The sequence below is a fragment of the Carassius carassius genome, chromosome 22 (assembly GCF_963082965.1).
Source record: "Carassius carassius chromosome 22, fCarCar2.1, whole genome shotgun sequence".
NCBI classification, from domain to species: domain Eukaryota; kingdom Metazoa; phylum Chordata; class Actinopteri; order Cypriniformes; family Cyprinidae; genus Carassius; species Carassius carassius.
Genome location: NC_081776.1, coordinates 2,764,582 through 2,782,052, shown reverse-complemented (window position 1 = coordinate 2,782,052; position 17,471 = coordinate 2,764,582). Strand labels below are relative to the sequence as shown.

Below are 17,471 nucleotides of genomic sequence, written 5' to 3'. Positions count from 1 at the left end.
ATTGACGTGAAATTGCTCCAATTAAATGTGACTCCGCGTTATCGCTTAACAAACCGTGTAAAGCCAAGAGTACCAAACTCAGCACCGCCTTAACTCATATTTATAAATAAATACCATTGAAAAGAGAACTTACTCTCATTTAAAAAGTGCATATTCTGGAGGCTATGAAAAACTGATTCAAAAATACACGATGGGTAAAGTGCGCACAAACAAATGGAAACGAGTGAAAAACAAAAGGAAGAAATGAAACTACTGTTCTCTCGGTTTCAAAAGCTAACTCTTGACAAGTTTCTGAAACCAGGTGTTTTACAAATCTTGTACATTTTAAGTGACGCTGATAACAAATCCTTTACTGACCAACTATTACATTTATTCATGAACATTTACAACAAACTGGAAGTTATTCGGTTAGACATAACTTTAAACATGATGCTTTTAAATCCTAAAAAAAGAGACAAATTTCACATTTCTGCTTATACATAGAGAGTCTGATCCAGTGCATGGCTTTAGAAATGTGTTCACATGTCAAAGTGCTTTCTGTCGGAGAAAGACAGCATGACACAATCATACAAACAACATGACTTCATATATCTATGTGTGACTGTGAAGGCCAGACACAATGATACAGAGTTTAATGTCAGTGAGAAGAGTTATACTATATAAAATATTTTCTTCTGGTTCCTAAAGTCTGGGAAGGCATCTTTATTACTGGTCTTGCAGATTTTCACTTAAAAACACAATATTATCTGTGGAGAGAGACAAATGATACTTGGTGAATTTGAACTATTAAAGCAAAACATAAGACATGTATAGTCTGTGGTGAAGTCTGACCTGCGATAATAGTTGTTGCCTGTCGTCTGACGTTGTTTTTATCCATGTACTCTCCATAGTCAAGCTTTCCTTCCACAAGAATCCGAGACCTGAAAATAAGGTTGATTCTAGGTTAACAGTAGTATGTTTTATATACATCTATAATTGACTCCACAACACATATGGAACATACCCTTTCTTTACATACTGATACGCTACATCTCTGAGGCCTGGTTTGAATACTGAAATTCTGTGCCATGTTGTTTTCTGGCTTACATCTCCTGCAAAAAAAAGAAAAAGAAAAAACACATTTCATAGTTAAGATCTTTGAAAAGGGAACCTTTTTCAGAAAAAAAAAAAATGATATTTCTGTAAAAGCATATTGAAAAATCTAGAATTAGTTTGTCACCCACATACTTTATCATTATGTCTTTGTTTAACAACTTATTTTTAATCATTTATCATAAGTTCAAGGAACATGGATACTTAAAAACAAACAAAAATTTTTTATTTATTTTTATTTTAATTTATGCAAAAAACAAAATATAAAAAACTATAAGTAACCACAAAATTAACATTATTAATTACATAATATTAAGCCACTTAAAAAAGGATGTATTTTTACACCCTTAACAAAAACAACAACAAATTATTGTTACTTTATTCTTGTTATTATATATATATATATATATATATACACACATGAAAAGTATAAAGAAATACTATTAATAATAATAATATTCATAAAAGTAGATAAAAATAAAATTATATTTATAAAAAAAAAACATTGATTTAAAAAAAAACACTCTACATTTAATTTATGCAAAAAAACTAAATCTAAAAAAAACAATAACCAGAAAAATATCATGATAAATTATATAACATTTAGCCACTTAAAAAAGGCTAAATTTTTACACCCTTCACAATTTATATGTGTGTGTGTGTGTGTGTATATAAAGCATACAATATATATAAACATGAAAAGTATAAAGAAATACTATTAATAATAATAGTAAAGTCATAAAAGTATATAAAAATACAATTATACATTTATAAAAAAAAAATCTAATAAAAAAAGGAGTCATAAAATTGAAATGGGCACTTTTCCATTGCAAAAATATGATGGGAGTGGTACACAGATTGATCTCACCTGTACTTGTTGGCTCTCCCTCCCCGGACCGCCACATCTCGTTTGTTGCCATGGAGAAGATGGTGACGGGGTTTCTGCCGTCCACCTGTCTCATGACGGGGTCCTGTCCCACTCGCCCAAGAAGCTGCACTCGGTTTATAGCTGTGAAGAGACCAAGCAGTGATGAAGGACATTATCAAACATGTCTCACAAAAGCCAGTGCATGCAGACACTCACATCTCTCCAAGATCAGACTGGCGTCTGTAGTCCTGTGTCGGACGACCTGTTTAAGTATCTGTCAGGACGGAATAAAAAAGCAGCCTATAATAATAATAATAATCCGTGAACACTTCTTAATGTTGTTTGCTCACCTGTGTGGAGGCATTTCTCAACATCAGCATCTTCTCAACTCTGAGGAGGATGAGGAAGATGTTTGCTGACAGGTCATTCACACTATAAAAGAAAATCACCTTATCAGAGTAATATAAGCATAACATAAAAAGAATTGCATAAAACTAAAGTTGAAAAATAATAATGCCTTAATATAGTTAAAATGAAATACATGTTAACGTCTCAAAATTAACTTTTTTTTCAATAGAAGATGCAATATTATTATCTCAGGTTCATGTATAGATCACGAAAGTGTCATATTAAATATTTAAGATTTGTTCTGTCACGTTACAGTAAATCCAGTGATGAAACACGTGCTAATCTCCCGCCATTCACTTAACGTTACATCAACTAACCACGTTTAGAAGAAGCGTGTAACAGTGATTGCGATTTACTATCTAGATGGTCTTCGCAGTTTATTCAAAATACAAATGTAAAGATTACCTTCGATTTACAAGTTCATAAGATCTTGATGCTCATAAACCCCACGCGGTTTCCGGTGCGCTTTGCAAAACATTCCCCAGTAACTTAGCAACAAAAGCGACCGATCGTTCCATTTTTGTTCTCATGTCATAATCAGAAAATCAGCACGTGCCTTCAGCTGTGGGAATTCAAAAAAAGTTGTTTGTAATGCATTGCGTGTGTGTGTGTGTGTGTGTGTGTGTGTGTGTAGACTCTTTGCTATGAATGACAAACATATCTATTAATGAATGTCAAATTAATATTAACAGTTTTATTGCCCCAGACCCAGATCTTCAATAAAAAAATAATAAAATGCATAATATAAAATCTTAATTATTACATATGTGAAATGATTATGATCTAAACAGAGGAAATAAAAACAAACCACTAAATGTATTGTGTTAAAATTATTTATATCAATTTATAGTTTGTTAGATTTGACTTGGCAAGAAAAATAACTCTTTGCATTTTGACAGCAGGATCAGATGTTTAAAATTAAATATATAAATAGGGCTTTATTTGTAAGTCATAGTTTTAATAGGATTTTTATTTTTGATCACCTTAAGGGCTTTTGCATCAGAAACTCACCGTGACACACAAAAAACAGGGCAAATATCTCTTAATATTTTCATTGTCATTTCTAGTCAATCTGTAATTGTGTGAATGAGTGTGTGTGTGTGTGTGTATATATATATATATATATATATATATATATATATCGCAGTTTATTTATTGGGTATACTAAAACACCCGTTCAACATTTAGGTTTGATTAAAATGTCACAGACACACAAATGTTTATTTTAAATATTTGTTATTTTTAATTTGAGGCCTTGCGGTACATAGATTTCCTGAAAATCAGTACAGTCTTATAGAGAAAAAAGTGCATCCAAACAAAAACCAACCAACGAAATAAACAAGTGCATCTGTACCAGTGGCTTAAATTACAGTGAATGTAATAAATATGAAGAAGATATTCATATAATAATACTGTGATCAGTCTCATATAAAAGTGACCTGCCAAACCTGAATCTGTTAAATAAAAAGTGCAATTTGATATCAGTCTATTTAATGTATATTCATATCTAATAAATAGTTCAGTCTGTGATGTTAGATATGTAACAGATATCACAGCCATAATAATCCTGAGTGTAGACAAAGGCGAAATGCTAAACAGAGTAAAATCCCGCAGTCTCTGTTCAACACACAGTAAGACAAGACACAAGACTTGAATTCAATCTTAAAAGTGCAGCATATTCATTCAAAGGCATATTCCCATGTCTGTCTGCAGAAATAAGAAATTCAGTGCCAGAGGAACAGAAAGAAAAAGAGCCCGAGCTCAAGGTTTCAGGAGAACCAGACTGAGGAGCTGGGAAAGGAGGCGCTGGGCAGGCTGACTGATGGGGTAGTGATGGGGCAGTTTGTCCTCCAGCCCTGACGTCTTCACATAGTACCTATAAATAACACAGGATATATTATAATAACAAATATGACAGCTCTGCCTTAGCCTTGAATATATTTGAACCTCATGAAGAACCTGAACTCCTCCTTGAATCCCGTCCTGATGTATTTGCTCAAACAGGTGCTGTTCTGCAGACAGGCTAACAAAACCCGGCAGCGCTGGTACAGGAGTACCGCCTGAGATGGGCCGAGCGGATCCTGAGCACCTGAGAGAAGCAGAACCACCTGCTGGGCCTGATAGCCCACGAACGGGAGCTGCGAAAGAGCCAAACATTGATTCTGATGTGGAATCTAATCATGTGCATTCATGAAAATATGCATGAAAATGAAATGGGTATATACTTACTAAGAATGGATGTGGTTTAAGCAAGCGAAACACCCAGCTGATGGTAAGGAAATGTCCCAGTGCAGGTGTGCGACTAGCCTTTGAACCATAAGTGAGACAAGCTAAAGCTGATCAGTGTTATACAGTACATGCATACCCATAAATAATACACTAATGATACACTACTGGTCAAAAGTTTGGAGTAATTATAATAATCTTGTAAATATTTTTTAAAGTCTCTTCTGCTCACTGAAGCTGCATTTATGTAATCAAAAATAAATCCAGTAAAAGCTCTAATATTGTGAAATATTATAAGAGTTTAAAATAACTGCCATATATTTTATAATGTGTGATGGAAATCTGAATTTTCAGCCTTTAGTGCCAGATGATCCTTCAAAAGTCATTCTAATACATCGTTTTACTGCTCAGCTAATATCAGTTAATATTGGTGCTCAATTATTAATAATGGTTCTTATTATTATCATCGTTGAAAACGGTTCTTTTCTGGTAAAACATTTAGCGGAAGCTGCACTTAATGTTTTTTTATAATATTTTTTTAATAGACATTTATTTAGAAATATAAATATTTTGCAATATTATACATGTATTTAATTTCATTTTTGATCAATTTAATGTCTCTTTGTTATACAGGGGATACAAAAAATAGTTTGTTCAGTATTGTGCCTATGCCTTATGCTTTAAAACCATTATGCCTATTGAAAGTCCCCATAAACCAATTATGTCAACATATGTGTGTGTGTGTGTGTGGTGAATATAGTCTGTATACATAAATGCATGAGAAAATGCTACTCGCCTCCTGACAGAACACAACCACCTCAAACAGAAGCGCAGAAGCCGCATCCAAATAGTCTGCCTGCAGACGCTGCAGCTGCCATGCACAAATACACTTCATTATCATAAATTACATTTAATTAGCACAAATTAATTGATCATAAACAAGATAAACAAAGTGTATGATACAAAATTTTCAAAAATTTCCATTAAGGAATATATTTAATACCTTATCAACTGAAGATTTGGAGCCATTAGTAGAGTCTGGCAGCTGGAGATCTGGATCACGCACTAAAGCGAGCAGCATGTTCTCCGTAAGAGCTCCCCTGTGTCAAAAAGCAGGTAATTCTCATTGAAATATTACTGTATATATAGTATTATCACTGGAGAGGTAGAATCGCTCACTGTTTGGCCGTCAGCATGCTGAGCCTCGTCACTTCAATCTCTGTTTCCCTGAACATCAGGCTTAATATCTGAACCACCAAAGTGCACAGCCTGCAGGACAGAGAGTTATCTTAGTTTTGTCTTAATGTCCTCAGCCTGCACATATTACAGAAAGCCTACAGCAATGATCATGAAAATGTGCTCGGTGATGGTCTGAAGTAGTAAATGTCAACCTGAGAACATTACAAAGAACTTATAAACACGAACCGTTTAGCTTGTTATGAGACTGAAATGTCTGTTGTGATTATTTTCTTGTTGTGAATATAACCATTATAACTTTATTTAAAGCTTACAAAAAGCATTTCTTACAACGTTCTACTACCTTTATTTCCACCCAAAATATAACGTTACTTGAATGTTTATTTGTAATATTATTTGTAACGTTAGAATTTCCAGTTTTTCTTGTTGTGATTAGCGTGTTATTTAAAGGTGACCAAAATGGTTCTTAAATGCTTTACTAAATTCATTTTTTGCCCAAAATATAACGTTATTTGAACTTTTATTTTCTGAAAACATTCAGAAAACATGAAAATGTCTGGTTTTCTTGTTGATTATAATGTTATTTAAAGGTTACAAAAACGTTTCTCACAACGTTCTAACTTTATTTTCACCCAAAATATAATTATTTATAATATTGTATAATAAAAATGTTGATTAGATTGTTATTTAAAAGTGACTAAAACATCTCTCAAACGTTCAAATAATGTTTTATTTTGGGTAACATTAAAATTTTGTAGAATGTTTACTTTTAATATTCTAAAAACATTCAAATCTCCAGATTGTCATGATTAGAATGTTATTTAAATGTTACAAAAATGTTTTAATAATCATCAAATTCATCATAGGAACATTCCGAAAATGTTGATCTCAGAATGTTTTCTCTCATCGCCAAAGTTATAAGAACATTCCATAATTATAAACATCACCTTATGAACGTTTTTTCCTAACATTTCTATAACTGTGAAAAAATGTCATGTTCCCTGGGTAACTCATGCATAAGTTACATGAGTTATCTGTGTTTCTTTTTACGGGGCTTACAGAAGTCTGTCAGATGCATGGACTCCTTCCTGGCCGCTCTGAGAGCTTTCAGCCAGCGTTTTCACCAGGAAAGGATAGAGGTCCGGTGACTGAGGAGCAAATAAAAAAGGATTTTTGTGAAGGAAATGTTCATTTTTGGATGAAGAGTGCATGTTACACAGCTAGATGTTACCCTCCAGAAGAGTTTTTTGATGGTGGGGTTGCGGTTCGTTGCTGTGTGCAGCTCCTGCAGGAGTAAATACAGACTCTCCAGGCCCACGTCCTCCTGCAGCAGCTCTCCGCTCAACTGACTGAACAAGTGACACGTCCGTTCCCAGCTGGAAACACATCAGCACACCCTTTCATATCCTGTGCATTTTCCACTGACCACACAGATAAACAAACCCAAGCTGTTCAGTCAGAAAGATGCAGAACCTGATTTTGTGAGATTGCTGTTTTTGAGGAGAAGAGGAGGACATGCCACATCTCTTCCTGTACACTGGGTCCAGCATCAAAGTTGATCGCTATAAAAATTAAATAATTAAAAATACATTTCAGAGGGGTTTAAAGTGGAAATGTACAGCTTGTATGTTTATTAAAACATTATTTAAGTGTACTCGGCCATACAAAAATGTGCTTTTTGATCTGTAAAGCATTCAAATGATCTTTTAAACAGTACTTTTGCACTTCACTTTCAACACACTACATATATATATATATATATATATATATATATATATATATATATATATATATATATACACACCGTATTTTTCGGACTGTAAGTCGCACCAGAGTATAAGACGCATCAGTCCAAAAATACGTCACGATGAGGAAAAAAACATATATAAGTCGCACTGGACTATAAGTCGCATTTATTCAGAACCAAGAGAAAACATTACCGTCTACAGCCACGAGAGGGCTCTCTATGTTTTCAGTGTAGACTACAGCAGCACTGAGCAGCATAGAGCGCCTTCTCGCGGCTGGAGACGGTAATGTTTTCTCTTGGTTCATGTCTCTCAGTTCATTTCTCTTGGTTCATGTCAAATTAATTTTGATAAATAAGTCGCTCCTGACTATAAGTCGCAGGACCAGCCAAACTATGAAGAAAAGTGTGATTTATAGTCCGGAAAATATATCAACCTTTATAGCATTAAAGATATTTTTAGTGGGGCAAATTATGGTATAATAAAGAAGAAAAAAAAAGTAAAACGACTGCAATTTAGAGCACGTCTTCTTATTTTATTTTATATTGTATTATGAACATTTTTTTTTTTTATTAAAAATAAGGGAGGCAGTTTTGTTTTTAATTATGAATATTAAATTATTAATAATACTAAATTGATGATATATCATTAATATTAAAAAAATTCTAGCAAAAAAATATAAGTAATATAAGATTAAAAACAAAAGTTAAGATAATAATCTTATTATTGTACTTTATTTTATTTAATGAATAATATTTTATTTCTATTGAAAAGAAGGGAATCAATTGTCAATGTTTGCAAAAAAATACATATTTGAAATATTTAATAATTATTATTATTGTTAATAATAATAATATATTATTCATATGTTAAAAAACTTAAATATATAAAAGAATATATATATATATATATAATCATTTTATATGTCCTTATTTGTGACCAAAAAAAAATATATATATAAATGTTTTCGTTTAAAATCATATTTTTTGGCATCTTTTTTAACACTTTACTTTGTAAATGGTGAAAGTATTTGATTTTAGCCTTTCAGTTTTAAAGGGTTAGTTCACCCGAAAAGGAAAATTATGTAATTAATGATTCACCCTCATGTCGTTCTAAACCCGTAAGACCTCCGTTTATCTTTGGAACACAGTTTAAGATATTTTAGATTTAGTCCGAGAGCTCTCAGTCCCTCCATTGAAGCTGTGTGTACGGTCTTCTGTCCATGTCCAGAAAGGTAAGAAAAACATCATCAAAGTAGTCCATGTGACATCAGAGGGTCAGTTAGAATTTTTTGAAGCATCGAAAATACATTTTGGTCCAAAAATAACAAAAACGACGACTTTATTCAGCATTGTCTTCTCTTCGGGGTCTGTTGTGAGGACGTTCACTGCAGTGTAGTGATATCCGGTTTGCGAACGAATAACTCAATGTAACCGGATCTTCTTGAACCAGTTCACCAAAATGAACTGAATAGTTTGAAATGGCTCGCGTCTCCAATACGCATTAATCCACAAATGACTTAAGCTGTTAACTTTTTTAATGTGGCTGACACTCCCTCTGAGTTCAAACAAACCAATATCCCGGAGTAATTCATTTACTCAAACAGTACACTGACTGAACTGCTGTGAAGAGAGAACTGAAGATGAACACCGAGCCGAGCCAGATAACGAACAAAAGATTGACTCGTTCTCGAGTAAAGATCCGGTTGCATCGGTTTTCGGATCACCAGTAGTGATGGGAAGTTCGGTTCTTTTCCGCGAACCGGTTCTTTCGGACAGTTCGATTCAATAAACCGGTAGAAGAAAACGGTTTACCGGTTCTTTTGCGCTCGACGTAATGACGTCATTTGCGACGATTGCCCTTGATTAAAGCCTTCGGTTTACCCGTGCTCATAACACTAGCACAGAATCAGTTCAGAATCAATCACCAAAAGAATCAGTTCGGTTCAGACGCTCTGTGTGTCGGTTTGCTTCACACTGAATCACACATGCGCAGTGTCATCAGCTCCTCGGTTCTCGAATCGGACACGTCTGACAGAAACGGTTCTTGACTCGTGAACGAGTCATTATCTAGCTTGGCTCGGTGTTCATCTTCAGTTCTCTCTTCACAGCAGTTCAGTCAGTGTACTGTTTGAGTGCATGAATTACTCCGGGATATTGGTTTGTTTTAACTCAGAGGGAGTGTCAGCCACATTAAAAAAGTTAACAGCTTAAGTCATTTGTGGATTAATGCGTATAGGAGACGCGAAACATTTAAAACGATTCAGTTCGATTTGGTGAACTGGTTCAAGAAGATCCGGTTACATCGAAGGATTCGTTCACGAACCGGATATCACAAACTGCTTTGTTTTGAACTCTCTCACAACAGACACGGAAGAGAAGACAATGCTGAATAAAGTCGTCGTTTTTGTTATTTTTGGACCAAAATGTATTTTCGATGCTTCAAAAAATTCTAACTGACCCTCTGATGTCACATGAACTACTTTGATGATGTTTTTCTTACCTTTCTGGACATGGACAGAAGACCGTACACACAGCTTCAATGGAGGGACTGAGAGCTCTCGGACTAAATCTAAAATATCTTAAACTGTGTTCCGAAGATAAAAAGAAGGTTTTACAGGTTTGGAACGACATGAGGGTGAGTCATTAGTGACATCATTTTCCTTTTTGGGTGAACTAACCCTTTAACCTTCATACTACTGCAATGCCTTGTATAGACTTCTATTTAAAATGTATTTACTTACAATATGCAACAAATGCAATTACTTCCTCTGTAAAATTATCAACATACAAAATGAATTTTAAGCATTAAACAGAAAGCGAGTAGAAACACGTACTATGATGTAGCTGCTCCAGGAGCTCTGCAGGTGAAGGTATATTCGGGATGATGGAGATACCGCATAAAGGTGTAACTCTTCCTCTTTCTCCTCCTCCTGCTCCTCTGTAGTTGTTCTCCTCATCAGTGCTGTCGAGACTGAAGCGCTGGGACTCTCTCGCTGGTCACTTGAGCTGGAGGAGTGAGCGGGAGAGCTTTCAAACACAGACAGAGCCAAAACATCCGGGTTCGGACAGGAAGCTGAACGTCTCTTCGGAATGACGCTGCCTTCTTCCTCCTCCAGACCACCTTCACTGAAACAGACAAAGACAGATATGTATTTTTAGAGCAAGTCAAACATGTCAAGGTGATTAACATCTTAAAGGGATAGTTCACCCAAAAATGAACACCTCTCATCATTTACTCACCCTCCAATTTTGTTCCAAAAAGTTTCTTTCTTCTTCTACACACAAAAAAAGATATTTTGAAGAATGTAAGTGAACAAACAGTTGCCGGTAGCTATTGACTTTCACTGTAAGGGAAAAAAATGCCACGGAAATCAATGAGGACCAGAAACTGTTTGCTTCCCCACATTCTTCCAAATATATTTTTTTATATTCAGCAGAAGAAAGAAACTCATAAAGGTTTGGGGAGTAATTGATGAACGAATTATCATTTTTGAGTGAACTATCAATTTAAGACCGTCTTAAAAGCACAGTAAAGAAAAACAAACTGCAATAAAATGATTATTTTTTTATTTTATATTATTAATAATATTTTATTATAGATTCAAAGTAGGGACACAGTTTTTAAATATTAATATTATATTAAGAGTATTATCAATAATAATCATTAATATTTAAATAAAATATAATGTCATTAATATGTATGTCATGGCAAGCAGGGTTATTATAGTTAATAAAAATCATAAAAACATTTGTTACTGGAAATAAAATAAACTGTAATTGAAATTTAATAAAATGTTACAATTTAAAAAACACAACAAAATTACTAAAACTTTCACTAAAATGAAATGGAAAGCATAAAAAAATATACAAAATATTAATAAAACTATAATACATAAACTATAATATACTGCATTAAAATAATAAAAATGTGTTTAATTTTAAGTTTAGATTTTAAGATTCCTAAAGGGTTAGTTCACCCAAAAATGAAAACTATGTCATTATTGACTCACCCTCATGTCGTTCCAAACCTACAGCAAAATCTAAAAAATCTTAAACTGTGTTCCGAAAATGAACAGAGGTCTCACGGGTTTGGAACGACATGAGTGTGAGTCATTAATGACATCATTTTCATTTTTGGGTGAACTAACCCCTTTATGAATCTCAAGGTTTAAAAGTACAGTAGAAAATTGTTTTTCCTTCACAAAAATACTTCAGGGGTTAACTTTCTAATAAACTGATCTAAGAAAGATCTGTTTATCATGAAAATAGGTCTCTTCAAAGAGCTCCTCTGAACTGTATAATTAAACAGGGCCTTTGATGAAACATAAAAGCAACTTGTTGCGTCACTGAAATCTAATTGCACTGACAGAAAATTTCCATGAGGAGACGCTGATGAGCGACATGTTCAGCACAGAACCTCACGGTTTGGATGTCGTTCCATTTCCCATTTCAGTCTTCTCTAATAGGATGCAGGATAAAGAGAACATGCTTCCATACGCCTCAGCCTTCTCACAATTTAGTAAAATGCTCAGAGACCGTGTCTGTACTACAACTGCACACCACCGATTCAATAAAGCCTTCAACTGTGGAAAAGCTGCCTTTAAATAATGTTTAAAGTGCTTCCCATGTGGTTTACTCCTCAATGGCAAGCGCTCACAAATATGTGCTAAATATGAACTAATGGTCTCCCTCGGGTCGGCTTCGACTCACTGCTCCTCTCTAAACATTACAGCTACGCTCACATTCACACTGTTCTCAGAACAGTCTCAGAGACGTCTGGTGGCTGGCAGCTCCAGCACAAACACATGTCGTTAAGAACGTCAAGCTGCCATGTTTTGCTGAGACAAACATCGTCTTTTAATTGGACATTTATTGTTCGTGGTTTCCGTCTCATCTCGTGCCCTGGCAACAGTGTGAATGACGCCAATCCTCTCCTCTGCTCTGCAGTAAAGTCAGGACTGTCAGCAGTGTAAAATGCATGACAGCAGCACATCGTGTGCAGCAGCTGACATCAGTTTTGGTTTTCAAACCCAAGTGGTTTTTAGTATTCACGTTTTTCAGCTTTCGTTATGAATATCAGTGTTGTTATTGTTAACTAAAACTATAACTAATAGAATAAAATGTAATTATTAATTGCTATAACTATAACTTATAATATAACTTATAAAAAATTATATAAAAACTACAAAAAGGAAAAAAATGGAAACTAAAAAAACTAAATTTATAATTAAATATTATAGTTTTTAATTAATATTTTTTATTAATAATATGAATACATTTTTTTATATTTTGATTTTCTGTTTTCATTAAAATTTTTGTTATTTCTGTTGCGTGTTTTGGTTTATGTCAGTTTTTGTTTTTTATTAATTATTTCAGTCTTGGTTTTACTTATTGTTGTACATCAATTTGAACATGGGAAATGTAAAAATAAAATAAAAAGCTGAAATTATATATATATATATATATATATATATATATATATATATATATATATATATATTTTATTTTTTTATTGATTTTCTTTTAGAAGCAACAAAGTTCAATTATAATAACCCTGATAATACTAAAATAACAATAATGAATACAAGTGTTGGCACAAAAACAGCAAAAATTATTATATGACCTGAAAATCAGCATGAAACTACATACACAACACTTCATAAACCTTGTGTGGTTTCCAATTGACTACATCTGTCTTTCTTTTATCTCCGTTCATTAAACTTGAATATGTAACGCAACCTTCTCTCCGCTCTTCATTTCCTCTTCAGATGCTCACGTTGCAGCATTTCAGAGAGCAACATGCTTTGCAAATGACAACGATAAAGTTACTGAATTTTTTTATTATTAAAAAGCATAAATAGGAAGCATATTTTACATTTTATATAATTTTAATTTCGTACCACTCTAAATTACAGTTCAATAAAATATCAAAGTTGACTTTATGATCCATTAGATGAATGCTTTCTTTTGCATGTCGATAGATAAAACTCCAAGACATTATTATGATGCCAGTGCATGTTAAACAATTCATCTGGATGACCTTTGATCCCTTAAATCAATATACTATATGCATTCAATCAATTTAAGTTTCTAAGCAACGAAGCACAACACACTCGTCCCGTGAGATACAGAGCTGTGGGATTCAGAATATCACTGCATTTATTATCGCACTGCTTTGTTTAATAGCTTGAGTTGCTAAGCAAACGAGTCTTCAAAACGGAGTCTGTTCGTTCTGAGCATTGTGGAGTCGGAGGCAGTAAAAAGCTGCGAGGTGGAGATAAAGCATGGCTCCCAGCGGTTGTTTTGGGTGAACGTGAGGCCGTTAACAATGAGAGGACTTTACCTCATTGATGTGGGAGAGATTCTCCAGCTCGAGGACTCAGACGACAGGAGAACAGGACTCGTGCCTGCAGGATCATAAAACACAATTGTTTCATTTTCAAGTTCAGGTTTATTTGAGAGTTTTTCTTTGGCTCTGTGGTAGAGCATTGTGTTAGCAGCACAAATGGTCATGGGTTCAATTCCCAGGGAACACACATACTGGTAAAAAAAAATGTATAGTCTTAATGCACTGTAAGTCGTTTGGATAAAAGCATCTGCTAAATGCATAAATGTAATAAATGAGACGATAAACTGAAGTCTACATGAAATTATCTACATTGACATTTATGCATTTGGTGGATGCTTTTATTCTGCATTCAAGGTACACATTGCATCATCACATTCCTTTTATTTTCAGTCCATAACTGCAATGTATATAGATATATCTGTATTTGACCGGCTACAGTAACAAAGCAAATTTGTCAATGAATGAATCCTCTCTATTCGCAGATGAACTCAAATGATGTAGAATCGCTGAGTGTCCTTGAGCGTCCTGGTTCAGCTGTTTATCCGGCACTGGTTAAGCAGCTTTCCTGCACTGCGTTCACTAAATCTCAGTACAGAAGTGTCTCTTAACAGTTAAGATGAACACAAACCTCACAGCTGACACATAGATGAATGTCAATGCTGAAAGAGCTCATGGATTAACACACATAACTGCTGCGGAGATTACAGCTTTACATCACACTGTCCAGGGAAAAATGCCCTCACTTCTGGCGCTCTAATACTAATCAATAGTTATGCAATCATACTTTGCATCTCCTGCTTGTGAACAGTTAATTCCTGATTAATAAATAATTCCTGATTTAATTAAATAGCTCTTTTACCCTCCAGCGAATGACGGGCACTCGAGTTGCGTCCTTGCACTGGAAATGATGGCTTATTCTGACTGGATCCTTTGGGTCTTGAGCTCTTTTTCCCAGGATTCTTTGTGGTATGGACAACACGGATGTGCTGTGAGCGTTCACGATCCTGTCCGCTTAGGAAAACAGGCAAATCATTGATCTGTGAGGAAAGACAGAGATTTGTATGCTTACAGTCTAACATTGACCTAATTACATCAGTGTAATTCGCTTGATGTAGGAATGAATGAGCGTTTAATAATGTCTAATCATCAATAATCAAATTGAATCATTAATAGTTATATATAGAATATGCATGTTGTATATCTGAGGAAAATGCATGTTAATAACAGATAAACTGCTTTTTCTTGGTAATTCTGCTACTGTGACATTTACATGTTTCATCCAGTCTTTCAGCGCTGAAGCGTTTCATGACTCATGCTTTGATCTGTACGAACATGAGCTTACCAAACAAACCTTCTTTAAGAAGTTTAACATGACAGGATGAGCAAACGTCCACACTATAATTAGCATTGTCTTAGCAGACAGTGGTGCTTTATTTGACATTTAGATCACATTGACTCAGCGGCGAGTGATCAGTAAATTAATAATACATGATTATTAGTTAATTAAAATAATAATTAATATAATTTAATAAATAAATAATATGCATTTCTACATAATTATTATTAAGACTGTAAAAGTCCACATTTTACAGTCTCTGGCCATGTAAAATGCATCCACATTTTTGGATGATTCATTTCTATGAATTTTCATGACTTGACTATGACAAATATGTGCATACTGTAACACAAATATCATTTACATTTTTTAATTTCCATGACCTTTCTAGGTCTAGTTATCATCACATTCCCTGTAATTTCCAGAAGCTTATGAATCCTGTTCAGAAGAGTATGGCCAAGTTCAATGACAATTAATTTTGCAATAAGGAATTTAATGCACATTCAGAGAAGTCAGCAAAATATCACAAATTATTTTTTTTTATATATTGTTTCTGTTGATGTGCATATTGCACTGCTTTGTACTGTTGTTTTACTATATTATTCTATATAGTAATTACTATATTGTTCTCTTGTGTTGTTTCAGTAAATGCATTCCCAGCTAACAGGGAACGTTCACGCAAATTTGGTGAATTTTCTGGAAAGGTTCTCTCAATAGCCTAACGCTCTCAAAATGTTAGGACAAAAACCATAATTTATACATCATTCACGGAACGTTTCTCTAAAAGGTTTTAGTTTACAAAATGATAATGTTCCTATAAAGTTTTCTCCAACCAAGAACGTTTCTTAAACTTTCAAAAAGCTAAAACAAAATAACATTTTCATAACTTAACTGGAACGTTTGCGAAACGTTCTTGTTAGTTGTGTTTTCCTCTTGTAATTAGTTGTGCATGTGATAATGAAGTAGGCAACTCTATATCAGCAGATGAAACGGTTTGTATATCGCTCTCTCACCAGCTCGATGCTCTTGATATGTCTGAAGCTGAGCGCCTCACGCAGCGCGCGCGGGTGATACTCGCTCAGATACACGCGCTCATCGCTCAGGATCACATGCATGAAAACCTTCTTCACCGATCCCGACACCACCACACACGGCTCGTAGACCCGGATCCTCTCGTACACATCCCGACTGGTGTTCCTCTTGAGGAAAGAGTCCAGTTTGCTGTTGCTCTGACGGAGCAGTCCGTCCGCGCTGGTTCTGGCCATGGGAATGTCACCTTCGACACCACACACACACTACCTCCCATATCCCGCGCGTGCTGTCATATTAAACACCATACAGAAGTTATTTCTCCATTCACTGATTCCCTGCTGTGCTGCTGTGCTGCTCTGCTGCAAGGTGTGTTCTCGCTCTCTGTGCGTATTAAACTCATGTCAGGGAGCGGAGCGCGCTCTCGTTGCGCATGCGCTTCAGCCCTTATAAATAGTGCAGCATGGCTTGGCCCTCTTTAGGTATACCACATGCAATATGCAACAATAATGAAAGAAAGGCTACAAACGTAAAAAAAAAAAAAAAAAAATTAAATTCAGTTATTAAGTTATAGCTGATAAATTGGACACAGTTAGTTATAGCCAACATGTAATAGCGTGAAATTCGTATGGAGTTTCGTTGGAATTTTTTTTGTGGAGTGGAGTGACCTTTCGACTTTCATTAAAAAGAGCATTCTGCTAAACGTCTGCCTTTGTGTTTCCAGGGGGAAATCATACTGGTTTGGAAAGATATGCGGGTGAGTAAATCAGAAAATAATGTACATTTTTGGCTGATCTGTTCCTTTTATAGTCCTAATATATATTGTATAATAATGTAGAAATATATAATATGTATTATATATATTATATTATATATATATAATATATATTATTTTATTTTAGTTTAAAAAATGCGGTTTAATGTAAGAGATGTGTGTGTGTTTAATGTTTTATGAGTGAAATGCATGCTGAAATGATCGCGCCATCCTGTGGACGTAAGAGCAGATGCTTCTAGTTCTTAATGAAGAAGTGCAAGTTAATCTGGGGGCAGTTAACTAACTCTTACATAATGCCTCTCATCATTTCGGGATTCTCATGCATAATTTAAAGTGTGAAAACGCCACTGCCCTCATATGGAGTCTACTATAGCCTAACAACAGTCATTTTAAACAGAACAATTTTATTACATAAAAAAAGTCTACTTTTCATTGCAACAATAT

General features: G+C 34.5%; 2 protein-coding genes across 5 annotated transcripts; both read right to left on the bottom strand.

The window, feature by feature from the left end:
* Positions 1-193: 193 nt before the first annotated feature.
* LOC132098678 (single-stranded DNA-binding protein, mitochondrial-like) lies at positions 194-2,847 on the bottom strand. Of its 4 annotated transcripts, none has more exons than XM_059504788.1 (7): positions 2,676-2,847; positions 2,311-2,375; positions 2,177-2,234; positions 1,961-2,101; positions 1,004-1,091; positions 832-920; positions 194-746 (listed from the first exon to the last, which is right to left on the bottom strand). In XM_059504788.1, exons 2-7 carry the CDS (start codon positions 2,338-2,340, stop codon positions 706-708), a joined length of 447 nt encoding a protein of 148 aa, XP_059360771.1. In that variant the 5' UTR covers positions 2,341-2,375; positions 2,676-2,847; the 3' UTR covers positions 194-705. The 4 variants fall into 4 exon arrangements, with proteins under 4 accessions (XP_059360771.1, XP_059360773.1, XP_059360772.1 ...); XM_059504790.1 differs by having other exon boundaries at positions 2,311-2,350; XM_059504789.1 differs by having other exon boundaries at positions 2,785-2,846.
* A 744-nt stretch (positions 2,848-3,591) lies between these two features.
* c22h12orf56 (chromosome 22 C12orf56 homolog) lies at positions 3,592-16,647 on the bottom strand. Its single transcript, XM_059504785.1, has 13 exons — positions 16,237-16,647; positions 14,747-14,924; positions 13,882-13,945; positions 10,373-10,664; positions 7,265-7,353; positions 7,023-7,167; positions 6,851-6,939; positions 5,774-5,863; positions 5,598-5,694; positions 5,391-5,465; positions 4,598-4,675; positions 4,328-4,506; positions 3,592-4,244 (listed from the first exon to the last, which is right to left on the bottom strand). The coding sequence occupies exons 1-13, from the start codon at positions 16,486-16,488 to the stop codon at positions 4,130-4,132; spliced, it is 1,743 nt and encodes a 580-aa protein (XP_059360768.1). The 5' UTR covers positions 16,489-16,647; the 3' UTR covers positions 3,592-4,129.
* Between the last annotated feature and the right edge of the window lie 824 nt (positions 16,648-17,471).